Source organism: Myotis yumanensis, unplaced genomic scaffold (assembly GCF_028538775.1).
Source record: "Myotis yumanensis isolate MYYU_CA2020_CCGP unplaced genomic scaffold, mMyoYum1.0.hap1 SCAF_4, whole genome shotgun sequence".
Lineage (NCBI taxonomy): Eukaryota > Metazoa > Chordata > Mammalia > Chiroptera > Vespertilionidae > Myotis > Myotis yumanensis.
This window is the reverse complement of record NW_027223755.1, coordinates 78,985,585-79,012,398: the sequence shown is the minus strand read 5'-3', so window position 1 is coordinate 79,012,398 and position 26,814 is coordinate 78,985,585. Positions and strand designations below refer to the sequence as shown.

The window sequence follows — 26,814 nt, the reverse complement described above, 5'->3', positions numbered from 1 at the left end:
CCGGCCTCGGCCCCGCCCCCTCCCGGCTTCCGTCCGGCAGCGGCGCATGCGCAGTGCCCCGAGCGCGCGCCCGGTCTAACGGGGCTGCGGCGGCCCTTCCCCGCCAAGCCTCGGCCGGCCTCGCTCGCAGCGGCGGGAGCCCGAGGCCCGCGCGGCCCCGGAGCCGACGGGTTTTCGTAGACTTCGACCCCACCGCTCGGCTGCGGCTGGCCCTGAGCAAATTGCTGGTCCCCACCCCACCCCACCCCAACCGTTTCTTCTTCGTCGGTGACATTGTAACAATACTGCCGAGCTCCCAAGTCTACTGCGGAATGGATGGAATGGCATGTTATTGCCTCCGAATAGGATTCAAGCTGCTGGCTGCGGCTTGCAAGCCCCTATATAGCCTGGCCCCTGCCAGCCAGCCGACCCTGGCCTTTACCTTCCTGCCCCCTGGTCCCATGTTTCAGCCACAGGAGCCCTCACATGTGTTCCTTTCACCGCCCCGCTCCCACTGAAGGGCCTTCTGCTGCGTTAACCATTAAACTTGGGCACCTACATAAATAATTTTTGAACAAATGGATGAATGGTTTGGGATGGAGCCTGGTCTTGAGGGACTCCATCTGCATGTCCTTATCTTTTCTTCTTCCAAACACTGGCATTACCTACAGTGCGAACATCCTCAGCGTTTTTAACCCTTCCCACCCTCCCTGCACCCTCCATCCCATGAGTCTCCCCTCTGGCAAAGAGACCACTCCAACCCTCTCCCTGCTTCTACATGCAACCACGTTGTGTACACGGCCTTTCCCCCGCTCCTGCTGCCCCAACACATCCATCTGCCTGTCCCTCACCCAAAATGCAAGCCCTGTTCCTTAACCCTGCAGAGCCTACTCCAGTGCCCAGAACCAGCAGGTACAGGGAGATGTTTGCCAATGATAATGGTGACTTATGTGAATTAAACAATCTTTCCATTTAGGAGCCTGGATAAAGGGAAGTTGAAGGGCCAGCAACCCTCAAAGGAAGGGGCCTGAGAAATCCTGCAGGGAGAGAGGTCTTCTGGCCAAGAGAAAGTGAAGAAAAAGTTTATCTCATTCTAATCCCCAGTGAAAAACCTCTCAGCCAACTAAGATACTTATGGAAGAAAAGCATATATGCCTTACTTCTCTTAGGAAAAATGAAGTCAGAAAAATATCTCTCTTTTACATGATAGGCAGCTTCTAAGGAGTATAATGTTTCTCAACTAGATTGAAGGCTAAAAGAAAGGCAAGAATTATTCTGGTGTTAATAAAGTTGATCATTTGTGTTGCTGTTTCACATATTAAAGTACTCCTTTGTCTTTTTATTGTTTCAAATGCTTTTAAAACACTGTGCAGGTAATTAAACAACTCATAAAACAGTGGTTATTGTGAAATTCAAGGATGACTTTGAAATTGAATCATTGATTGGTTGGGGGCTGGAGATCAAGCCTACAAATGAGGTACATGCCCTTGACCCGAATCGAATCTGGGACCCTTCAGTTTGCAGGCCTATGCTCTATCTGTTAGGTTAGGTGGCTCAGGAGGCGGCGTAGGAAATAAAGAGAGTCCAGTTAATCAGAAAAGAAAGAAAGGAACGGCTTTATTCTGCGTCCCCGGGCTGTTGGATATCTGTATATTATTCTTTATTTCAGTCAGTGTATGCTTAATTTCTAGTTGGTCTTTTTTCATATCCTCCAGGGTCTCACTAAATTTATCAGCGGTTTCTAGAAAATTCTTGAAAAACCTTAAAAGTGTGGTTTTGAACTCTATATCCAGTAGTTTGCTTTCCTCGATTTCTGTCATTTGTGTCCTGTTTCTTTGTCTCCGCATTTTTTGTTGTTGATTTTTTACAGAGAAGAAGGGAGAGGGATAGAGAGTTAGAAACATCGATGAGAGAGATCGATCAGCTGCCTCCTGCACGCCCCCCAGTGGGGATGTGCCCGCAACCAAGATACATGCCCTTGACCGGAATCGAACCTGGGACCCTTCAGTCCGCAGGCCGACGCTCTATCCACTGAGCCAAACCGGTTTGGCTGTATCCGCTTTTTTTATGCTTCTCTGTGTCGATAGAGTGGCTTTCTGTGCTAAGTGTCCTATAGGGCCCAGTGGCTCAGCCTCCCCAATTACCTGAGGTAGACACTCTTGGTGCACCCCCTTGTGGGCTTTGTGCACAGTCTTGTTGTAGTTAAGCCTTGATTGTTGTAGGTAACATTGGGAGGGATTGACCTCCAGGCCAATTGGCTGTGAGAATCAGCTGTGTCTGCAGTGGGAGAACTTCTGTGCTGGAGACACCCCTATGGGTCAAGACTTGCTTCAGTGGGGCTTTGGTGCTCACTGAGTCTGCCCCTGAGTGTGTCCTTTATGAATCCGAGAAGCTGCAATCTGGATGGTCCCACTCTGACCACTGGGCACACTGGCTCCTGGATCTCTAAAGAGGTGCTAATCTAGCCTCTGCCTGAGGCTATCCAGCAGGAGCCAGCTGTGAAGCAATGCAAGTTGCCCTGGGGCCTTGGGCCAGCTGCAGTTTGTTAGGTAATTATCAGATTGCAAAGGGCCAGGCCTTTCATATGCAAAAGCCTCTGTGTATGGCTTGGGCAGGGCGGGGTCCCAGGGGATCAACAGGGCGGAGCAAGCAGTTATGGCTGCTCTCAGTCCTGCCCTCAGAGGCCCCACTTCTCAGTGTCCCGGCAATCGCTGCGAGCACCTCCGAGAGAAAGCCGCCCTTGAGTTCCGACCGATGCCAGACAGTCCAGTTTCTCCCTTATGCGTCTGGGTCCCCAGAGAATCACCCGGAACTGGAGTTCAGAGCAGTCAGGAGCTTGAGACTTCCTCCCGATTGAAAAAGACAATCGTGTCCTCAGCCACCAGCCCTCTCCGCATACGCCTCCGTACCTTACTTCCGCACCGCACCTCCTCTGAGTCTCAGTATGCTTTTCTCTTTCCTTCTAGTTAAAGAATTTCCACTCAGCCAGCCTTCCTGTGGTTCTGGATGATCTCCATTCCGTCTTTTAGTTGTATTTTTGAAGTGGTTGTGCAAGGCAGGAGGCAGCAATCTCCGGTGTTTACCTATGCCGCCATCTAGGTTTTTCCGGGGGCGCTTTTTTTATACAGCTGTTCAGTGAGGGTGGGGGAGCATCTGCCTGGTAGCTGACCTGTTAGGAATTCTAGGGCGGGACCGGTATCTGCGTCACCATTTGCCTGGTGCACTGGCCTGTTACGAATTCTAGGAAGGGCCCAGTATCTGTGTCACCATCTGCCTGGCGGAGGCATGCATCAGCTCCTGGACCCCCTTTCGACCTAACACTATCCACTGAGCCAAACAGCCTAGGGCTTACTAAGCATTTCTTAAAAGTGCATTATATTAAAAACTACCAAGAAAAATTCAAGTTGTGATTGTGTTAAAACAACTATCTCACCATTCTCTTCCTACCTTCCAACAAAACTAAAATACAACGCATCACTTTGTGGTTAACTTTCCTTCCACAGGGTGGAGTTAACGATTGGTGGAGAGTATCTGTTCAGAGAATCTCCAAAGAAAAGATACTGAGGACTGAAGTGTGAGCCCTCTAGGAAATAATCTAGACTGGTTCACCAATTACTTTGAGTCAGTGGTGTTGTCAAATTATCCATCCATCCATCGTTCATTTACTTAACAAAAACGGATATTTAGGAGTGCCTACTATGCAGCAGGCATGATTCCAGGTGCTGGGGATACAGCACTGTATAAAACAAAGTTCTGACTTCATAAAGCTCACATTCTAGTTATAAGAAACAGACAATGAGCACATGCCAGGATATTAAAAGGGATTGGAGGGGTGGAATTTTACATGGAAGGGAAGACTGAAATGGAATTAGGGAGTAAGATATGAGGCTAAATGGAGGAAAAGTATTCCAGAGGGAGTAATTGCAAAGGTCTTCAGGCAGGAAACTGCTTGGTGTGTTCCAAGAATAACAAAAAAGTCAATGACCAGAACTGAATGAGGGAGAAAGTAATAAGAGATGAAATCAGAGAGGTGACAGAGTCTCCTGGGCCATTCATTATTGGGACTTAGGGTTTCAGACTGAATCAGAAGGAACTGCTTTGACTCAAGGTTGTAGCAGCGGTTCTCAACCTGTGGGTCGCGACCCCTGAAAATACATCCTGCATATCAGATATTTACAATATGATTCATAACAGTAGCAAAATTACAGTTATGAAGTAGCAACGAAAATAATTTTATGGTTGGGGGTCACCACAACATGAGGAACTGTATTAAAGGGTCGCCGCATTAGGAAGGTTGAGAACCACTGCAAGGGTCACCCAGGCTGATGCATGGAGGTTGAGACGGTAGGAGGCATAGAAGCATGGAAGTGGAGCTATTGTCCTAATCCAGGTGAGAGATGACCACAGCTTGGACCTGAGCAGTAAGAGGTAGCAGTGGGAGATGACTCAGGCCTACAGCTACATGTCCCGGTGCACGGTTAGAAAAAGAGTTTGTAGTCTGGCGACTATACGTAACGATGCTGTGTTGCATATTTGAAAGTTGATAAGAGAGTAAATCTTATAAATTCTCAAAGGAAAAAGGATGTCCCTTCTGGGGCTCAGGCTGACTTTCAGTTCCCACTTGCCCCCTCACCCAGCTGCCGGGGACAGGGAACAACCTGTCCAGGATTCCTCCTGTGCGGGCATAGAAGTGAGTGAACGCTAAGCCTTGCCCTCATTCCCTAAAGCATTTTACAACATGCAGTGGGGCCTCCTGTTTTCTTGGATCAGTAACTTACCAAGTCTTTTCTGCTGTCATCCCTTGTGCAGGTTTGTCTGCACCTGAACTCCCTGATGGGCTGGAATGTTTTCTTCAAATTTTAATATTTACGGGGGCATTTTTACACGGAACTGTTGGGGAGGGGAGGATAGCATGTCCCCAAACCCCATACCACCCCTCTACCCTTCTTGAGTTTTTACAACTGAACTAACAATAAAATGAACATAAGGCCAGATTCACAGGAGAAAAACCAATTTAAAATGTGGGCATGGGAAATCATAGATGATGGTCTGAGAAATGATAGACTAGTCATCTTTTAATACTTCTTAAACAAACAATAAATTTGTGAAGAATCAACAGAACAGGTTGGGATGCTTGTTGGTGAGGAATCTAATCTAAACCAAGTTTGGGCTTGGACAGTTACCTAGTAACAAGGTTTTTACCTTAAGCTTCTTCCCGGTCCCCCGCCTCTGGGCTCCCTAACTCGCGCGATCAGGGCACCTTTCACATGGGGGTCTTGATCTCCTGCTTTCTGGGGGACAGGAGAGAGGCCAGAAAGTTCTTGCATTGGCAGTTTCTTAAGTAACTTTAATTCAAAATAATACGTATTGTGGGATATTTTGCGGCGGCCTGCCCTATTCCCATACAACACAAACAGAAAACTTTGGAAGCATAAACTTAATGTATTTGGAAATTGCAAATAAGGCTGATTTTTTTCACCATGCATCCTTCCAAAGTTTACCACAGCTCAGAGGCACTGGGCGCTCTCCTCCGCCGATGGCCGCCCCCCGGGAGACCGCGCGTGGAGCGAAAGCTAACCCACTCCGATCCACCATTCCCCGCCCATCCCGCACCCTGAACCGGGCCAGTGGCGCCTGGGCATGCGCGAGGCCGAGGCGCGCGGCGGGCGGGGGCGGAGGCCCGAACGCCCAGTCAGTAAACCACCGAGAGGCGGAGACATCCCAGTTTCCTAGAGGAAACAGGTGTGTGCGGGGCGGGCGAGGGGTAGTGGGGCAAAAAAAAAAAAAGGACCGACCCGGAAGTGAAACGGAGGAGCTTCCGTTCTTTGTTCTGTCCCTGGTGTGTGGGTCTGTGACAGTGTCCAGCGGGGCCTGGTCCGTGTCCGGACCCCCCAAGTCTTCCGTCCCTGCCTCCAGGGTGAGTCCGGCCGCCCTCGGGGCTCGCGGGGAGACGGAGGCGGTGGTCGCCGGGGAAGGACGTGGTGTCCGCGCTGCTGCGGCCCGTGGGGTCCCCGAGCCCGCCCGGAGCTGGGTGCCGAGGGCGCCGGTCCCCGACGCCGCTTCCCCGGGGGCGCCCTTCCCCTGGGCGGTACGCGGCGAGGGAGGGGAGAAAGGGGTGCGGTTCTGGCTTTGTGACTTAGCGCCCCGCTGGAGCGCTCCAAGGTCCGCTGTGGCTGTAGAAGGGTCCCTGCCTTTAAATCGCTGATGACAGCGACGCTCACTCGGCAGTTCTCCGAGACGCTTTTCATGGAGGTCTGCACCGTTCTTCGCGCCTGCGGCCGGAGAGGAGGTCTGATTTTACTTCCCTGGGTTTTAGGGTTAGAGGACGAGTTCTTCGAAGGGTGTGCATCGTTAGAACTAGGTCTGGGAGCGAGTGCAGACTCCGATTATGGGCGTCATCCTCTGGCGTCCAGTAAGTGAGTCTTTTATGGTGAGTCGTACCACTGTTTGGCCCCCACTTGCAACTGTATTGGATGCGCTTTTGACGTGGGATGGAACAGAGACCCGGTGTTTACACTCGGAAGGGCATGTGTAAACTTCCAGAGGACAATGCACGTGAAACTTAGGGTCTAATTAGAGAGACTATAGGTATTTATCCCCAAGAAGAGATGTTTGTGGAGAGTGGGCATCATTCGGTTTTGAACATTGGGTGGGAGAAGATTTTATCGCTGAAGCTCCAGGGGGCACGAGGCCTCTGTAAGGTGAAGGTCCAAGGGCTTGGGTTTTCAGCTCACCACCTGGTGGCTAAGCTGTGCAGCAGTGGAACAGAAGACACCCTTGCTGAAGTATTGAGAGTATCTAGCAAGTTAGCTGACAACGTTGGGAACTTTAGGAGACGTTCCTCACACTGAATGGCAGGTAGACCTGGAGAACTTTCAGTTCCCTTTCCACTGTCTTCAGCCGTGCAACACAAATACCAGTTGTCTTAATTAGTGTTTTTTTTTTAGCATGCATCGCTTCCCCCCCCGCCCTTATCTGGAAATATCTAGATTAAAAGTGGAGTTTATGTGAGTGTTTAAAATTCTTTTTTCCTTTTTTCCCCTTAATCGTACAGCATTGGCATCGACTAAAGTCAGAATTCCCAGGAACTTGAACAGAGGCTCCCAGTAATTGCTGCCGAGAGATAACTCCAAAGAAGGTGGGAAAGAATACAGGAGGTAAAGCTCTCCATGGCTCGTTTTCACCACCAGGTCATCTTTCTCAGTTCCCAGAAGCAGCTCCGGGGAGAGGAGTTGGCAGTGGAGCAGGGGAAGGGCCCTGCCTGCACCTGAAGCTGTGGGAGCACAATGGAGATTTTTTTTCCTATGAGAAACATTGTTTACTGCTCTAGACACTGGGGACTTGTTCTCAACAATATGCCTTTGAGTTCCAGCTTTGGTTAACCCAGCTGTGAGAAGGGAGCATTGCTTTTTCTCTCTGGAGTCAGAGCCTCTGGTTTTCTTTTTAAGGAGGGTTTGGACAGAGAGCTGGTTTACTGGGGATGTGTGCTTATAAACAGTCCTGGAAATTGTAAAGTTGGTTGATAGGAACGAAGAGATGGCTGGCCCTGAGACATTGTTTAAAGGGACCTAGCTGGGAGAGTGTTAGTGGCAAGAGGGTAGTTATCCACCTTGAGCTGGTGGGCCTGGCTCATACCTGATTCAATGCTTTTCAGCCTGCCTGGTGTGGGTCAGTGGTTGAGCGTGGACCTATGAACTGGGAGGTCAGGACCCATGCCAGATTGTAGGGGCGTGCAGGTTTCTCTCATCATTAATGTTTCTGTATCTCCCTCTCCCTTCCTCTCTGAAATCAATAAAAATATATATTTTTTAAAAATGCTTTTCACTGTGTAATGGTGTTGGTAGTGAGCATTTTATACCCCTTTGTTGCCCAGACTAGAGTTCTCTGAACTCTCAGTGGCTCTCAGACTGGGCCCCTCCCCCCCTTTTTAAAAAAATATATTTTATTGATTTTTTTTTTTTTTTTACAGAGAGGAAGGGAGAGGGATAGAGAGTTAGAAACATCAATGAGAGAGAAACATTGATCAGCTGCCTCTTGCACACCCCCTACTGGGGATGTGCCCACAACCAAGGTACATGCCCTTGACCGGAATCAAACCTGGGACCCTTCAGTCCACAGGCCGATGCTCTATTCACTAAGCCAAACCAGTTAGGGCAGGCCCCGCCTCTTTTTATGCCTATGTGAATGCAGCAGTCTGTGATGATACAGCAAATATTGTTCCTGGCTTTTTACTCCTTTTAGTAGAGCTTTGCAATATAGTTGGCACTCAGCTTTGTTGTTATATGAGCAAATAAGTAAAGAGAAGGGGGTAAACAAAATCCAGAGTGTTGTGTGTTTTTTTCCCTTGCTTGAGGATAAGGATGCTCAGGTGGCTACTGCATCTATTCTAGATCTGTTTCTTTATTTATTTGAAAGAGACAGAGGAAGGGGGGAGGGGAGAAACATTGATTTGTTGTTCCACTTATTTATACATTCCTTGGTTGCTTCTTGTATGTGCCCTGACCGTGGATCGAACCTGCAACCTTGGTGTATTTAGGATGGTATTCTAACTAACTGAGCTACCCGGTCAGGGTCTAGATCTGTTTATTCTTGCCACTGTATTCAGTGAAGTGGAAACTTTTACCGGAGATCAAACCTTAGATTAGGTGTTAATGTTACATTTTATTCACTAGGGCCAGAGAAAATATCTCTTTTGCTTGTTGTAGTATCTGGGTATTGGGGACATTAGTAGGGATAAAAACAGAGTAATCAGTAATCGTATTTTTTAAAAAGTATTGGTCCCTGCTTCAGGGATTTATATTCTGACCCAAGGAAATGTATTAGGAGAGAAGGGAGATAAAAAGAAAGTTGGCTGCTACCTTTTCAGTGAGAGGAAACAGCAACTAGGACTAGTCTTTTATTTACTTACTAGTGGCCCAGTGCACGGATTTGTGCACATTGAAAGGAAATTAATTAGAAGAAATATTTTAATATCGCTATTCGCCCTTTCTCTATAATAGAAGTGTCAACCAAATTTACAATCGGCAATGACAGATCAAAACACGCATGTGATTGGTGCCAGCGAGAGCTTTATATGTATTGCACATGCGTGAGTCACCTCAGCCTTGCTTAATTAGGCCTGCTTTCTGATGTAGCTAAACTTTTCCCAGCCCAGTGAAGCACCCCAATTTCTCTTTCAGGTAACTGTCAGCAACATAGCAGTAAATATCAACATGAAGCACATTATTATTATTGTAGATCACACAGGGAGAACAAGGGTAAAATATTTAGCTGCAGCAGTGTTTGACTATATTCTGCACAGTGAGAAAACCTGAAGTCATTTTCAAGGTCCACCATTTCTTCTTTTCAGTAGGATCAAGTTTCTAAACTTTCTAGATCTCCGTTTTCTGACTAATGGAAATAAAATAGGATTCCACCGAGTCGCCTGTCTACCTACTCTAGGACTTCTGTGAGGATCAAATGAGATGAGGCATGGGAAAACACTTCACAGACATTTGGTTAAAGTGTAAAATGTTTGCACCTGGCTATAAAGCAAATCATGTTCCTGGGCTAAAGAAACTGTAAGGAGGCTAGTCGTCATTAGGGAGAGAAAGCCAGGCATTGCTATGTGATGTCATTACCTGGACAGTCGGACACTTAACATATTAGCCTTTTATATAGATTTTTATTATTATTATTAATGTTATTCTTTGGCCAAAGCCAGTTTGGCTCAGTGGATAGAGCGTCAGCCTGCGGACTGAAGGGTCCCGGGTTCAATTCCCGTCAAGGGCATGTGCCTGGGTTGTGGGCACATCCCCAGTGGGAGATGTGCAGGAGGCAGCTGATCGATGTTTCTCTCTCATCGATGTTTCTAACTCTCTATCTCTCTCCCTTCCTCTCTGTAAAAAATCAATAAAATATATTTTTAAAAAATATTATTATTCTTTAATCCTCACTCACGGGTATTTTTTTTCCAGATTTTCAGACAGAATGGAAGGGAGGGTGGAAGGGGGTAGGGGAGAGAGAAACATCCACATGAGAGAGACACATTGATCGGTTGCCTCCCACATGCTCCCCAACTGGACAGGGGATCAATCCACAACTGAGGTACATACCCTTAGCCAGGAATTGAACCCTGAACCCGTTGGTCCAATGTCTAACCACTGAGCCAAAGCAACCAGGGCTGGGACTAGTCTTTTAGGTCCGGGTGAATATATACACCCAGTCCCTGTAATGAAATTCAGGAAGACCACAAAAAGGGCTCAAGTTTTTCGACAGTATTCCACCTATGACTGGGACTGAAAGCAGAAAACCATTTTAGAAAGAAAAGGGAGGAAGAATTTATCTCATTTAATTTAATAGAGCTGTTTGACCTAGTTCTGTGCAACAGGTGTTGTTTCCCCAGGTTTTTTAAAATGAGAGAGAGTACTCATTAAGTTTCTCTGATCTCTGTTATTTGGGTGCTCTTTCATGGTCCCTTTTCCTCTAATTATGACAGCTAAATTTAATATAACAGCTAGAAACCTAATAAAGTGTTTTTTTCTCCTGCCAATTCTAATGTTTATGAGGGTTTTTTTCTTCTCCTCTATAAACAAATAGCTTTCTCCATTATCCCAAATATTTTTTTAAGTATATTTTTATTAATTAATTTCAGAACGGAAGGGAGAGAGAAAGAAACATTGATGAGAGAGAATCATTAATTAGCCGCCTCTTGCATGCCCACATTGGGGAATCCAGCCAGCAACCTGGGCATGTGCCCTGACTGGGATTGGACTATGACCTTCTGGTTTATAGGTCCATGCTCAACCACCGAGCCATACCGGTTGGGCCCAAATATTCCCCCCCCCCCCAAATATTCTTAAAATGTATATGATGCTTACACATTTTGCAATCTATATGTGTACTCTTTTTTTCACTTTACTCTGATATTTTTCATTTTGATAGTTGCTTAGTATTTCATTCCATTAATATCATTATTTGGCACTGGTATTCTCCATTTTTTGTTGTTATAAATATCCCTCACTTTCTGTGCAGAGCCAAAGGTAGGATATTGTCGAGGAACTTTTACTGATTCTCCTGTAATCTCATTACAGGGAGTAGGAGTAAGTATATTCACCAAGGTCTTAAAGACTAGCCCCAGTTGCTGCATTTTCTCTCATTGTTCTTGGGTACTAACTAAAATGCTAGTTCCCCTCTCTCTATTCAGTAGGTGGGTTGTGTGTTTTTTTTTAAATCTTTTAACCTTGAACTTTTGCTTCTGCAGTGCTTCCTCTTTCTCATTCAGAAAACCTATTTCCTGCTGAGTCTGCAAATAGGAGACCAGAGACAGGAGCTTCTGGCCTTACCCATGGAAACTCAGGCTGATCATGCATCTCAGGAACCTCAGTCCCTGCTGGAGAGTGGTATGGAATAGGGGATTCATTTATTCTCTTATTCAGTCATTCAACAGTCATCTATTGAAATGTCAGGTACTAGGATAACTGCTAGAATCCTGATATGATTAAGGTCTGTGGGTTCCTTGTGCAAGAGTAAGAAAACTTTGGTAGTCACCAAATTCCATTTTCTAGGGGCTTTGTAGCAGCCAACAGTGTTTTGGGATTTGTAGATCTGGGGGATGGAGTGATATGTCTTCAGTCAGGGATGGGGTGAAGCTCCTAGTTTTCCTCTGGTCTAAGAGAACTTCATGTGATAGTTTGAATTCAGTGATGTGGCGAATGATGGAAGGGATATGAGCAGGACAGCCTGTGTTTCTGGCCAAGTTTGGGAGAATGGACAAGAACACATTCATCACTAATTATAGGACTGGGCAACTTTCATTGAGAGTAGAGTGACTGGAGAGGAGGAAGGGACTGAGGGCAGAGTAGAGAGCAAGAATCAGTAAGGCTTTTAGACATCTCTCTTTAGGATGTGCCCACACTAAATGTGCCTGTTATAAGCACCCTTAGTAGCTGCAGAGGAAGTGAGCTTAAAAATGTCAGAGGAGTGGGTCCTAGGTTATCCCAGGACCCTATGAGTTTTCTGTAAGTTGGGAGGCCAGATAGCAGCAGATGGACTCACTCATAGACCCTTTTATTGTCTTCAGGTCTTCCTTCCTCAAAAGTTCCCACATTTTCCAACAAGGACAGTCTGGGGGATGAGATGCTGGCAGCTGCACTCCTAAAGGCCAAGTCCCAGGTAAGCTGTGGTCTTCTTACCCTCTTTTTCCTTCCCATGGACATTTTTGGTACAGAACATCCCATGCAATGCCCCAACCACAATTCACTCCATCAGGACTGTGGTCCTTTCCTTCTGAGTAAGACTTTCTTTCTTGGACTGTCATCTCTCTTCACCCTAATTACCTTTCCCCAGATTCCCAAATATTATTCAACCCCATCTCAAATTACTTTTTTTGGTGCTGCCAGTCCTACCCCTGAAATTGCATGCAGGAATGTGTTGTTTCAGGAGTTGGTGACATTTGAGGATGTGGCTGTGTACTTTATCCGGAAGGAGTGGAAGCGTTTGGAGCCTGCTCAGAGGGATCTCTATAGAGATGTGATGCTGGAGAATTATGGGAATGTATTCTCATTGGGTAAGGAGTTAATGCTTTTTCAATAAAACTCCCTTGGCATTTCTTTGCTTCCTTATTTGCTAATAACAGTTGAGTCAGTGAAAATAATTAACTAAGGACTTAGTCTCAGAAAATTCTAACAGTAATAATAGTAACTCCCATTTGTACAGTACTTTGCAGTTTATAAAGAGGTTTCGTATATATATTCTCTCACTTAATCTTCACAGTAACAGCCGTGGAAGTAGCAAGAATTATCCTCATTTTATAGGTGAGGAAAGGGAGGTCAGAGGTCTTAAGTGTTTTACACATGGTCATATAGCTGGTTGGTGGCAGCTCAAGCCCTGGTCTTTTAAGTCCAAATATGATGCTTTTCCCCATGCTATTCTTAGAATTTAACATATAATCCAGAGACTTTTCCAAAAGATTAGCATATTGGGATCCTTGAACTTGTGAAGTACTGGTCTGTGCCCAAGTGAACATTCTGGAACTCTGTCTATCTCCTTCCCTTGTCTGTTGAACTGCCTCTAGGGACTTGTTGGCTTGTTCATGATCTAATGCAACTGCTGCTCTGGTAGAAATTTTAATTTGGTATAGGGAGCAATTATCTTTTTAGCCTTTAGTCTGTAGACTGTTAATTCCTTGTCTCTTTCCTACTTTCAGTGAAAACACTTTCCTGAGCAGTGCCAGGTCTTCCCAACTCCTAATTGAGACCTCCCTGACATTTCCTTTCTGTGCCCTGCAGATCCTATGTCTGGGATTGAGCTCTGGGCCTGCTTGATATGAGCAGGATAAAAGCTTGTTCCATGTTTTTTCCCATGAGCAGTATTCCCATTTCTGTGTTGTTGTGTTGTTGTTTTTTTAGTCTTCATCTGAGGAATGAGGATATTTTTCTAGACCATATAGAAGGGAGGGGGAAAGGGAGGAGAGAGAGAGAAACAGCGATGTGAGAGACACACATTGATTGGTTGCTTCCCAAACACGCCCTGATTGGGGCCAGGGATCGAACCTGCAACCCAGATATGTGCCCTTGACTGGGCATCAAACCCGAGATCCTCTGGTGTGCAGGCTGACACTCTAACCACTGAGCTTGCCAACCAGGGCTCCCGTTTCTGTATTTTGACATATCTAGGTTGAGGAAGAGCTGAGGGTCCTGGGTTTGAAGGGAATTGAGAACAGAGAGATTCTGAAAGGTACCTGTTCAGGTGAGGGAGGAATAGCTATTTCTGTTCCTAACACTTTTTTATTGACAGCCTAAAAATGCTAATATCTAGACCCTTTATAGTTATTTTCTGTATGTGAAGTTCCCTTTATTTCTAAGACGTGAAAATAGAGCAATCAAATATGGAAATTGTTTACATATTCTCACATCATAGCATAGCCTTCTAGACCTAAGGCCCAGAAATGGACTTTTGCCTGTTTCCTGAATTTGACATATGTGGCACAGCTACAAACAAGTGTTCTTTTCACCTAGGGCTATAGGAGGTCACTAATGACGTCAATCTTGGTATTCCTTCCTGCTCTGCTGTTTCTCAACACCTTCCCCACTTTTCTTAAACAGTTCTGGTAGTCACCATCTCCCAAATTATATCTATAGTCTTTAACCTCTCAGAGGACTTTCTCACTTCATTAAACAACATGTTCCTCCCTGCCTCTACCAGATCCATTCTCTCCTTACAATCCAATTTTCTCTATACTTCTAGCTGTTATCTCAATTTTGCTTCCTGCCTTTCTCCTTCCCTGTTTCCTCTTCTCTTATTTTGCCTTAGCTACACACAGCCTGGGCAGATAAGAGGCATGCCCATGATTATCCTGTCCTCTGGTTTTGATTTTTTCCACAAGGAACCAGTGATGTTTGTATTTTGTATTGTGCCAGATGGTGAGACCAGAACTGAGCATGACCAAGAAATTTCTGAAGATACAGAATCAGATGGGGTGCTATTGGGAAGATTCCAAAAGGATATTTCTCAGGGTCTTAAGTTTGAAGAAGCCTATGAAAAAGAAGTCAGTCTCAAGAGGCAGCTGGGGAACTCTTCTGGAGAAAAACTGCATAGGAAGATACAAGATTTTGGTCAAGTGACAGTTGAGGAAAAGCTAACCCCCATGATAGAGAGAAGTGAGAAATACGATTTTGGGAACAGCTTCACTGTGAGTTCCAACCTTATTTCACATCAGAGACTTTCTGTGGGAGACAGACCCCATAAGTGTGATGAATGTAGCAAGAGCTTTAATCGAACTTCAGACCTTATTCAACATCAGAGAATTCACACTGGGGAAAAACCCTATGAATGTAGTGAATGTGGGAAGGCTTTCAGCCAGAGCTCACATCTGATTCAGCATCAGAGAATCCACACTGGAGAGAAACCTTATGAATGTAATGATTGTGGGAAGACCTTCAGTTGTAGCTCTGCTCTCATTCTACATAGAAGGATCCACACTGGAGAGAAACCTTATGAATGTAACGAGTGTGGGAAAACCTTTAGCTGGAGCTCCACCCTTACTCATCATCAGAGAATCCACACTGGAGAGAAACCGTATGCTTGTAATGAATGTGGGAAAGCCTTCAGTAGAAGCTCTACCCTCATTCATCACCAGAGAATCCACACTGGAGAGAAGCCCTATGAATGTAATGAGTGTGGGAAGGCCTTCAGCCAGAGCTCACACCTCTACCAGCACCAGAGAATCCACACTGGAGAGAAGCCCTATGAATGTATGGAATGTGGAGGAAAGTTTACCTATAGTTCAGGCCTTATTCAGCATCAAAGAATTCACACAGGGGAGAATCCCTATGAATGTAATGAGTGTGGGAAAGCCTTTAGGTATAGTTCAGCTCTTGTTCGCCATCAGAGAATTCACACTGGAGAGAAGCCTTTGAATGTAATGGGAATGAGCAAAAGTTCTCTCAGAGTTACTGCTGAATTAAATATCAGAGAGTCAACTTGAAAGAGAGCCACACACCTGTTTTCTCACTCCTCTGCGTCTGAAGACCCCCTGCCTTACTATAAAAGTATAAACAACTTAGGATGTGTCCCTTCTAATGCAAATCTTCCACTTTAGAGAATGGGGAGAATTGGGCAAATCATCCTGGCACAGTAATTAGCAACCTGGTCAGTTTCCCCAGGAACAATACCAGCCTTAGAAAATTAGAGGCAAGCCGCAGATTAAGTGCTGGAAATGGAGGGAAGCTCTGGGACCAATCACCTTCCATTATGGAAGGGAGTTTGCACTAGACCGTATTTCTCATACCAAGGGAGCCTTTCTTATCAAGGTGAGGGTGGAAGCACAGTAGGAGTAAAATTCTAAGGATTCCTCTATTGGAGTCAATATAGTCAGCACAGATGGCAATGGAAAGAATGTTCTGGGTCCTGTTACTGAGAAAGGGAAAGGGAATTTCAAATGCGTTGAAGTAACTACAAGCTGTTAGAAAAAGAAAGGGGAAAGGATGCTGTACGTGGAAGCCACTGTTCCTAATCCAGCTTTAAGTTTTGATAAGGAAATAGGGTGATGAGGGATTTGTTATTTGATTGGGGGTGAGGAGTTTCTGAAAGCATTCTGGCAATTTTGTTGGAGAACCAAGGACTAACTGGGAAATATAACTAATCAGTAAGTCTAACATGAGGAAATGGATCAAAAGCATTTAGCATTAGTCTTTGTTTTCTTTCCTCTTCTCTCCCTCTTCCTCACCACTCCTGTGGTAAAAAGTTATTTAATTAAAACCCTAGTGACTAAGGATGCTTTTAAGGAGCTTGCTCAGCCAGCTTGCCCTGCCCTCTGTCACCTATGACCTGTGACATCTGGCCCAGCACCCAAACTTCTGACCCCACCTCTGACTTCAACAGCAGAGTATGAATGCAAACAAAGAGCAAAGCCCAGAGAAGGAAGGCTCTGGCCTGTGCCTGGTGGCAGGGCTCCTTGTGGGTTAAGATGGAGCTCCTGAATTTACCAGCTGAAGGGATGACCTCATGATGTTTTCCCAATCCTGCTCATCCTGTAGCATAAATGAAGTGCACTATTAAACAGAGTAGTTTTTCAGAAGGAGGGTTTGAGTGTGTTTTTGTGTAGGGGCCAAGTTTATTTTAGTTTAAACAGTGACTGTAAATGGAATCTAAAAATTAACCTTAAAAAATTTTTATAGCCAACCATTTCTCTCTTAATCACAAACATGTGACCTCTTTCCCTCAAGACTCCCATTATATTCCCTCTAGATCAGCGGTTCTCAACCTGTGGGTCGTGACCCCTTTGGGGGTCGAACGACCCTTTCCCAGGGGTCGCCTAAGACCATCGGAAAACACATATATAATTACATATTGTTTTTGTGATTAATCACTATGCTTTAATTATGTTCAATTTGTAACAATGAAAATACATCCTGCATATCAGATATTTACATTACAACTCATAACAGTAGCAAAGTTACAGTTATGAAGTAGCAACGAAAATAATTTTATGGTTGGGGGTCACCACAACATGAGGAACTGTATTAAAGGGTCGTCGCATTAGGAAGGTTGAGAACCACTGCTCTAGATACTACTATAGACTGTTCCATCATTTACACAATCTCTCCCACCTTTATATCCACATACAGGTTTTCTTGTGCTGCATATCATTCTGTGTGGTATGATACTTAAAATCAGCAACTAAAGTTAGAAGGGTTACTGGGCATGGGATCCCTGATAAGAGCTTACTTGGATGTTGGGTAGCAATGGGCATATTTAGATTTTAAGTTTATTGTTGAAAGTATTGCAGATGTCCCCTTTATTTCCCCCCATTGACCTCTTCCTCACTCCTTCCCTCTCTAAGCCTTCACTGCACTATGCATGGGTTTTGCATATATGCATATAAGTTCTTTGGTTAATCCCTTCCCACTCCACCCCCCACCCCCCTTCCCTCTGCGAATCCTCAGTCTGTTGCATGCTAACAAAAAAGTCTAATGGAGAGGATAAGGAAATGTCTGGAACTCTAGCCTATGAAAAATTTTGGATCATGTATTATGATCACCTAATGTGTTTTAAATTTCTTTCCCTTTCAGTGGGACCTGAGACTGATTGTGGGCCATTACATGAAAAATGTTTTTAAAAAATGTCTCGAACTATTTTCATAACATTTTTTTCACCTCATTTCCCTGATTATTCCTATTCCCATCAATTCCTCTTAATCCCTAACTGAGCAGTCCTTAATGTATATGATACCCGTTTGTCTCGGTGAGCCCATTTATTTCCAAGGCCTCCACTATTCGACGCAAGTAAGTTTTAAATCTGCACGTGTGGTACTGATCTCTCCCAAACTCCAGTCTTGGGTCTCCAGCAGACTGCAGGGCATTTACACTTGGATCTTTTAAAAGTTTCAAATGATGTGTTTCAAATTAGATATGTCTTCTGCATCAATGCCCCCTCTCAAAATTTCTGCAAACCTCTCAGAGTCATAACTTCTGAGTTTTTATTTTTAAATATATATTTTTATTGATTTCAGAGAGGGAGAGAGAGAGAGAAACATCAATGATAAGAGAGAATCATTGATAGGCTGCCTCCTGCATGCCCCCTACTGGGGATGGAGCCCACAACCTGGGCATGTGCCCTTGACCGTACTCGAACCCTGGACCCTTCAGTTCGAAGGCTGATGCTATATCCACTGAGCCAAACCAGCTAGGGCACTTCTGTGTTTTTAAATTATTTGTATTCTACATCTGACCAACATCAGTCCTGTGCAGGTTCAGTGAGCATGCAGTGGAAAGATAAGAGATTATTAGAGGGGAAATTTTCAGAGTTGAGATCATGGAGGAAGTAGGATTTCCAAGTGATGGTAATAACAGATGACATGCATATACTGTACTTGGCCCCTTTCCAAATGTTTTTCATGTATTATTTAATCCTCACTGTGACCTGTGTGTAAGGCAGTTGTTAGTATGATCCCATTTTACAGATGAGGAAACAATTGGACTTGCCCAGTGAGATATAACAGTGAGCTCAGGGTTCTACTTAGTGGAGGCTGGGCCCCAGGTAGATGGCTTGGATGTGAGATGGGGAGGCACCCACCTCTGAAGAGAACCTTATCTAGACAATGATCTTGTTCTGTCAGTTACGATTTTACAATCTCCATAGTTCATCCACTTCATTTCCATTGCTGTTAACTTGAATTCAGGTCTTCATTCCCCCCTGAATTATATAGTCTCCTAATGGATTGATATCTTTATTTTCTCTCACTACAAATCACTCCCCAAAGCACTATACCAAAGTTGTCACTTCTTTATCAAAATGTTTCAGTGGCTGCTCTTACAGAATAAAATTCAAACCCTTTATGTAGCTTTATGTAGTCAAGGCGTTCCTTGAGCTAGTTGCCACATAAATGCATGTTCTTAATTCTTAGTGCTCCTCTTCACACATCTGAAAATCAAATGTGTGAAAAGCCAGAGCTGGCAGAGCAGTAAAAACAGATTTTATTCAGAACTATTGCAACAGGGGGAAAGAGACCTCAATAAGAATTGGGTCCTGCCCTTTCCAGGTGGCTCAGTTGGTTGGAACATCATCCTGTGCCCCAAAGGGTTTTGGGTTCGATCCCTATTCAGGGCAAGTAGGAGAGGTACCCGATCAGTGTTTCTCCCCTGCTCCCCATTCCTCTCTCTACCATCAATTAGAAAAAAGACACAAAAACATGTCCTTGGGTGAGGATAAAAACAAAAGAACTGGCCTAATTCTGAATACAGCATGGCCAGGTGGGGATTTATAGCTAAGGAGCAAGGGTGGGGGTCAGTGGATGAAAATTTTCTAAGAGAAAACATTCAGGGGTGAGAGGGGTTTGGGCTAAACTGACCTAATAGGATCCTTGCTGAAGACAGGCCAGGGTGGTTAGACGTTGCTATGAACTGATCTGGAGGATGGGGGAATTGCTAAAGTGGGTGTAGAAGGTTCAGGATCCTGAGTAAGATTTAGTCAAGCAAAGAATCTTGTCACATCAAATAGCAAGATTATAACAAGGCCACATACAAACTTAACGTTCATGACCATGAACTTGTTTGCTCAACAGTGTACCCAAAACTTGTTCCACTTCCTCACATCCAATCAATAAAAATCGGAGTCCAAGAGGGCCTGAGAAACCATTTTCAATCTCCCACTCTGCAGAAACTTTCAACAGTACTCCTGACATGATGATTCATTCTCTATTGTAATATCTTCAGGGAAAAGAGGCTCGTTGCAGCAGGCAATTCCACTGTTGAGCATTCTGGAAATTAAGTAAAAACAAATTCTATCTTCTTGTAAGCTTCTGCCTTACAGTTAGCTTGTGGTTTTGTATTATCTGTGAAATGAGGATGGGCAAGATTTCCAAGGACCCATCCGTCATAGCAAAAGCAATTTCATTCCTAACTACCCCCACGCACCCCAAGTTATACCTGTTCTTTGAGATCCAACTCAGTAATTCTGAGGAAGGATATTATGTGATAAGTTTCCAAGTAAGGGAAGAGCCTGGTTTTATCTGAACATTCCAGCTGATAGAAGTGTAAGTGACTGAGTGTTGATGGAGAAAAACATCTTAATTTTTTTTAATAATTTTATTTTACGTGGGATATATTACATATACATACTTGAATATGTTATTTTTTGTTTAATCTTATATTCATGCCCTTGTTTCCATGACAAATACTCTTTTTAAAAATCTTATTTATTGCCGAAACCGGTTTGGCTCAGTGGATAGAGCGTCGGCCTGCGGACTGAAAGGTCCCAGGTTCGATTCTGGTCAACGGCATGTACCTTCGTTGCGGGCATATCCCCAGTAGATGTGCAGGAGGCAGCTGATCGATGTTTCTCTCTCATCGATGTTTCTAACTCTCTATCTCTCTCCCTTCCTCTCTGTAAAATATCAATAAAATATATTTTTTAAATCTTATTTATTTATTTGTAAAATATATTTTTATTGATTTCAGAGAGGAAGGGAGAAGGAGAGAGAGAAAGAGAAACATCAATGATGAGAGAGAATCATAGATCGGCTACCTCCTGCACACTCCCTACTGGGGATCAAGACCGCAACCCTGGCATGTGCCCTTGACCGGAATTGAACCTGGGACTTTTCAGTAAGCAAGCCCACGCTCTATCCACTGAGCCAAACTGGCTAGGGCTTAACGAATTGTGTGGGGTTTTTTAAAAATTAAATGATTGTTGTTTTTTTTAAGCTCTCCAAAGATATTTTCTTTTAAATTGTTTATAAAGTTTAAATTTTTTCTACTTTAAAAAATGAAATTTCAGTCAGGTGCACTATTATAAATATGTCAGCAAAGAACTGAAGATTTTGAAATGAATCAAAAATTATATGGACTATTTTCTACATACAAAGAGAAGAAATATGGTCAGAGAGTGGTTTCTCCAGGAATGATAAAGGATTCTTCCTCCACAGGCATATTTTTTTCTTGTGTATTCTCTGCTTTGGTTGCTGACACCATCAACTTGTTAGTCAGCCAAGCCAGAAACCTGAGAATTGTTCTGGATGCATTGTTTCTCCATCTCTCACCTATACAGCTTGTCTGTCAATATCCTGTCTTGCCCATTCTTGTGACTTATACTTTGGCCTAGGCCATCCTTAACTCCATCCAGGACTTGGACACCTGCCTGAGAGTAGGTTTTTTTGTTTCTAAAGTCTTCTTCAATCCATTCTTCATACCTATGCAGGATGACAGCACCTCAAAACCTTTCAGTGACCCCTCCTTATCCCCTAGGTCAAAGTTCAAATTCTTTGTCATGACACAGGGCTTTTCATTTCCTAGCCCTGCCTACTTTCCCATCCTACCTCCTAGTACCCTTCTCATTCCAACTTCCACACGTTTTACGCTGGAGTGATGCAGAACTACAGTGACAGGCACAAATATTGTTACATACCTCTGTGCCTTTACACATACTATTTCTTTCTGAATGCCCTCTCCTCTTTGTTCACCTGACAACCTTTCAATGCACTAACTGAGCCACTTTAGCTGGGCTGCAGGATAATTTTTAAAAATTTAAAAATGTCTGCCTCATGGATATGTCCAGTACAGGAAACAGTGCACTTGTGTCCTTGATGTTAATTGGTGTAGTTGATTTGGTCAGACAGGAAAAAACTGTGGGCTATGGCTCAGAGAACACAGTATGTTAAAGGTGGGGCTGATTGATCCGCAGGGAAGATGGTTTGGGGGTTCTCGGGCTGATCAGAAGGGAGAGGAGCGGGTAACTAAGTCCTTGGAGTCCACATATGGCCCTGTGCTGAGATGGTGGATCTGGGAGGAGTCCGCAGCTCGACCCTGGCCTGGAGCCCTTGAACCCCTAGACACGACTCCCACTTACCTGCCACGCCTGGTCTGTGGACCCGTGATGGGCCCCTTAGGAGGGAGCCTGTATTCGGGTGCCCCTCGGAGCAGGCAATGAGCAACTCATTGGGAAACCCGCGGTGTCAGCTCCTCTGGCTCTGTCCAAACCCTGCTGCACTGTGGCACCTGAACTTGCAGGTGTCCAGGTTTCCAGAGTGCGAGGACACCAACACTTCCTGAGTTTAAAAGTCAGGTAGTTGGGAGCGAGGCCTGCAGTGTGAGCTTCCCAGGTGATTTAAGTGCATGGTCAGGTTTAGGAACCTGGAACTTACATCTTCTTTCTGGGCAAATGGCAATGCTCTAGGTGGATGCCTGGATGGAAGTAGAAAGGAACAATCCCCTTACTTTCCTGGTCTGCAAATCCATGCTGGCTATAACATGCAGCCCCTTGTAGAACATACGAACTCCCTGAATCCCAGCAGCCAGAGACCCAGAGCTCCTGCTCTAAACCCATCACCTCCTCACCAGACAAGCTGACTTAAGTGCATGTACTAGGCCAGGTGTGGGGGCACAGCTTAGGATAAGAGCATTCACTACCTAGAACAGTGGGACTTCCAGTACCTCCAACCACTGCAGTAAATTTACCAGAGCAGAAAGAATGGTTCTGGCCATGCTGGAAACCTCTCAGAGGAGATGGGGTTGAAGGGTGAAGAGAGGTGAGGGATTCTGTTTCATGGTGGAAAACAGTCAGGTGTGCGTATCCCTGTTAGGAGAAGGGCAGCTGGAGCAGGTCTGGGAAAGAGGCTGGTGGGAGAGGAGAGGGTCCCCCAAGAAAAGAGGTAGATGGCCCTGTTGAAGGTCAGATTAGAAAAGGCCTTATATGGCAAGCTAAGAACTGGTCTCTTTCCTACAGTACCAGGAAGTCAAGGGAGGTTTTGTAAGCATGTTGATTCAGTGAAAAACCTGAGGGTGCTTAGTTGTAGCTGAGTCCACCATACAATGTGTCTGACAACAAAGCCACAGGAGTCTGAGAGTATAGATAGAAGGCAGGAGGAACACGTGGAGAATCATGCTTGGTTTGACCATCAATCTCAGAGGGCATTAGAGTTGGCAGTTAGCGGAGGCATGAGAGTGCTTAAGAAAAACTGGTAAAGGCTATGCCAGAGAGAGTTGAGGGCTGGACAGGGTCAAGGACCAGGGAGGGGAAGCTTCAGTGGGAGGGGTTTGGTCCAATGATCAGATTGTCTGAAGGTAAAGGCATGAATCCAGAGAGGTCATCCCTGTCATTGGGCCCTGGGGCTCAGGAGTCCAGGAATGTTGAAAAAGAGACTGGGTGTTAGACCAGACATTCAAGCATCATATGAAAGGTTGCACATTCACTTACTCAATATTTATTGAGCAGCTGTCCAGCTACCATTCTAGGCTTGCAGGTACAGCAGGGAACGAAACTGTGTCTGGCGCCTCTGTTCAAGTGGGAACAAAAATAATAGGAAAGCAAAGAGGAGGTGAAGTGGTAGGAAGTAAGGTCAAAGAGGTAAGGGGGTGTGATGGTTTCATGTGTCAATCTGGCCAGACTACAATCCCTTGACATTCAATCAAACACTAATCTAGGTGTAGGAGAGACTTGACTTGAAGTCAATGAGGTCATCCTAGGTAATCTGGGTGGGGCTGATTCAATCAGTTGAAAGGCCTTAAGAGATCTTTCGAAGAAGAAAGTCTCCTGTTGGTAACAGTTTAGGTTGAGCAAGAGAGCTGCAGCCTGTCTTCCCGATGGCCTGCTGGATAATCAACTATGCCACTTCCTTGCAATAAACCTCTTAGTCTTTCTTTCTCTTTCCTCTGACGTAGTGGGGCATGTTATTTAAGGCAAAGTCAGCCACTGTGGGGAGTTAGACCTGTTCCCTGAGTGAGCTGGGAGCCACGGGAGGGCTTAAGTAGAGTGGCCATGGTCTTACTTCCATTGACAAGGGCTCACTCTGGCACCAAGGAGTCATGTTGGAGAGCACAAAGGGAAGGTCTGGACTAGGAATGAAATTGATGTGCCCTAAAGATGGTTGTTACTTAGCTGTGGCTGGAAAGGCAATAGGGACTCAGTGTTTGTAATTATTTGAGTCAGCCAATAGTATAATGAACTCAAAATGTGATCAGGTCCTAGTGCAGTGGTTCTCAACCTTCTGGTCCTCATGTTGTGACCCCAACCATAAAATTATTTTCGTTGCTACTTCATAACTGTAATGTTGCTACTGTTATGAATCGTAATGTAAATATCTGATATGCAGGATGGTCTTAGGCGACCCCTGTGAAAGGGTTGTTTGACCGCCAAAGGGGTTGCGACCCACAGGTTGAGAACTGCTGTCCTAGTGGAACTGAGATGAACTAGTCAGATCAGATCCTTGATCTCACGGGCATTACCTATCAAGTCATTGCTTTCTCTTGACTTCACAGTCTGTTTTCAATTTGCTGTCTTACCACAATCCTAAACAAACTCTCTGATGGTTCCCTAAACTGCTGTTGAAACTTGTTTTATAAAGAGACGGTCCATATATATGGAGCAAACATGGTGGGTTATGGACTCAGATGTTCTTAGCTTTGCCCTTGACTTGCTGTGAGTGACCCTTTGGCAAATTACTCACCTTCTCTAAGCCTCAGTTTTCACTTTTACAAACAGTAGTTGCTTTATAGAGAGTTGTGAAGCTTAACTGAGAGCTTGCCAGTAAAGTGCTTACACAGAGGCTGTGCAAGGGATGTGCTCAGGAAACATTACTAATCATTTATACCAGTGGAGGACCCACCAGGAGCAATTCATGGGTTAGGGCCGTGGTCGGAAAACTGTGGCTCACGAGCCACATGCGGCTCTTTGGCTCCTTGAGTGTGGCTCTTCCACAAAATACCACGTGCGGGCGCGCATGTACAGTGGGATTGAAAGTTCGTGGCCCATGCGCAGAAGTCGGTATTTTGTGGAAGAGCCACACTCAAGGGTCCAAAGAGCCGCATGTGGCTCGCGAGCCACAGTTTGCTGACCACTGGACTTAGGGAGATACCATACAGGTCTCATGGTGTCTTTTTTTTTATCTCAGAGAGGAAGGGAGAAGGAGAGAGAGAGAGAAACATCAATGATGAGAGAGAATCATTGATCCGCTGCCTCCTGCACATCCCCTACTGAGGATCAAGCTGCAACCCAGGCATGTGCCCTTGACCGGAATTGAATCCGTGATCCTTATGTCCCAAACACTGAGTCCCTATTGCCTTTCCAGCTACAGCTCTAACCACTGAGCCCAACTGGCTAGGGCATCCCATGGTGTCTTTCTAGACAGTACTGACAAACCTCAAATAATTTATTTGTTTTTTTTAATCCTCACCTAAGGATATTTTTCCATTGATTTTTAGAGAGAGTGGAAGAGAAAGGGAAAGACACAGAGAAATATCAATGAGAGAGAAACACATTGATTGGTTGCCTCCGTGCCCTTGACCAGAACCGAACCCAGGATCCTTCAGTTAGCAGGCCGTTACTCTATCCACTGAGCCAAACCGGCTAGGGCCCTCAAATAATTTTTAAAGAGTGTTTACAAACTCTCAGACTAATATCCTATTTATTATAAGAGCAATTTTGAGTTTAGATATATTTTTGAACTACCATAAAATATCTTCTGTCTTTAACATAGTGTGGACTCCAAATTTTCTCAAAAGATGGATTCCACAGTTACAGAATATGATTCAAGCCTTTTGTTTTTGTTTGTTTTTTTTCTTTTTGCTAAAAAATAGTATTTATTGCATACACCAAGTATAGCATACTTTTTTGGTGATTTTAAAAATTATAGTAAAATGTACATAAATTTTACCATTTTTAGTATATAATTCAGTGGCATTAAGTACGTTTATAATGTTGGAGTCTTTTTGATACATCAAACTTACAAGGTTTTCCTGAAGTGTGAGTTTGGATAACTGTATATGCATGATGTAGGAATCCTCCCATTTTATAACAATTATAGGGCCTCTCTCTGGTGCAGAGATTCTATTTTTTTTTTTTTAAATATATTTTATTGATTTTTTACAGAGAGGAAGGGAGAGAGAGATAGAGAGTTAGAAACATCGATGAGAGAGAAACATCGACCAGCTGCCTCCTGCACATCTCCTACCAGGGATGTGCCTGCAACCGAGGTACATGCCCTTGACCGGAATCGAACCTGGGACCCTTCAGTCCGCAGGCCGACGCTCTATCCACTGAGCCAAACCGGTTTTGGCTGGTGCAGAGATTCTAAATGATAATAACCTGATATAGCCCTGGCCAGTGTGGCTCGGTTGTTGAGCATCGTCCTGTGCACCTGAAGGGTTGCTGGTTTGATTCCCAGTCAGGACACATGCCTGGGTTGCATGCTCCATCCCTGGTAGGGGACAACTGATGGCTGTTTTGCTCTCACATCAATGTTTCTTTTTTCTCTTCCTCTCTCTATAAAAATCAATAAAAATGAATATTTTAATTTTAAAAAGTGGCCTGACATAACATATATACTCTATATTAGATAAAATTCTCACAGTACGTCTGGCTGGCATTGCTCAATGGTTAAGCATCGGCCTATGCACCTGGAGGTCACAGTTTGATTCCCGGTCAGGGCACATCCCCGGATTGTGGGCTCGATCCTCAGTGTGGGGCATGCAGGAGGCAGCCGATCAATGATTCTCATCATTGATATTTCTTTCTCTGTCTTCCTCTCCCTTCTCTGAAATCAATAAAAATATGTATATATATTTAAAATCCTAACTGTGCTTACAGGCTCTTTCAATGTTTCCCTTTAGATCAGTGGTTCTCAACGTGGGGCACACCCCCCACAGTGGGGCAATTTGATTTTTAAGGGGGGCAATTCGGCCAAAACCGGTTTGGCTCAGTGGATAGAGCGTCGGCCTGCGGACTGAGAGGTCCCAGGTTCAATTCCGGTCAAGGGCATGTGCCTTGGTTGTGGGCACATCCCCAGTGGGAGATGTGCAGGAGGCAGCTGATCGATGTTTCTCTCTCATCGATGTTTCTAACTCTCTATCTCTCTCCCTTCCT

At 44.8% G+C, this 26,814-nt stretch overlaps 1 protein-coding gene across 4 annotated transcripts; it reads left to right on the top strand.

The window, feature by feature from the left end:
* Nucleotides 1-5,780: 5,780 nt before the first annotated feature.
* ZNF3 (zinc finger protein 3) lies at nucleotides 5,781-16,537 on the top strand. Of its 4 annotated transcripts, XM_070412619.1 has the most exons (7): nucleotides 5,781-5,896; nucleotides 6,296-6,409; nucleotides 7,034-7,136; nucleotides 11,222-11,360; nucleotides 12,041-12,132; nucleotides 12,400-12,526; nucleotides 14,379-16,537. In XM_070412619.1, exons 4-7 carry the CDS (start codon nucleotides 11,306-11,308, stop codon nucleotides 15,443-15,445), a joined length of 1,341 nt encoding a protein of 446 aa, XP_070268720.1. In that variant the 5' UTR covers nucleotides 5,781-5,896; nucleotides 6,296-6,409; nucleotides 7,034-7,136; nucleotides 11,222-11,305; the 3' UTR covers nucleotides 15,446-16,537. The 4 variants fall into 4 exon arrangements, with proteins under 4 accessions (XP_070268720.1, XP_070268721.1, XP_070268722.1 ...); XM_070412620.1 differs by lacking the exon at nucleotides 6,296-6,409 and having other exon boundaries at nucleotides 7,034-7,117; XM_070412621.1 differs by lacking the exon at nucleotides 6,296-6,409 and having other exon boundaries at nucleotides 11,243-11,360.
* Nucleotides 16,538-26,814: the final 10,277 nt, after the last annotated feature.

Excerpts from the sequence above, each read along its gene's own strand:
- ZNF3 (XM_070412620.1), top strand. The coding sequence starts at position 11,306 with ATGGAAACTCAGGCTGATCATGCATCTCAGGAACCTCAGTCCCTGCTG. Across the intron at positions 12,133-12,399 it reads TCCTAAAGGCCAAGTCCCAG|GAGTTGGTGACATTTGAGGA; the intron begins GTAAGCTGTGGT and ends GTGTTGTTTCAG. Across the intron at positions 12,527-14,378 it reads TGGGAATGTATTCTCATTGG|ATGGTGAGACCAGAACTGAG; the intron begins GTAAGGAGTTAA and ends GTATTGTGCCAG.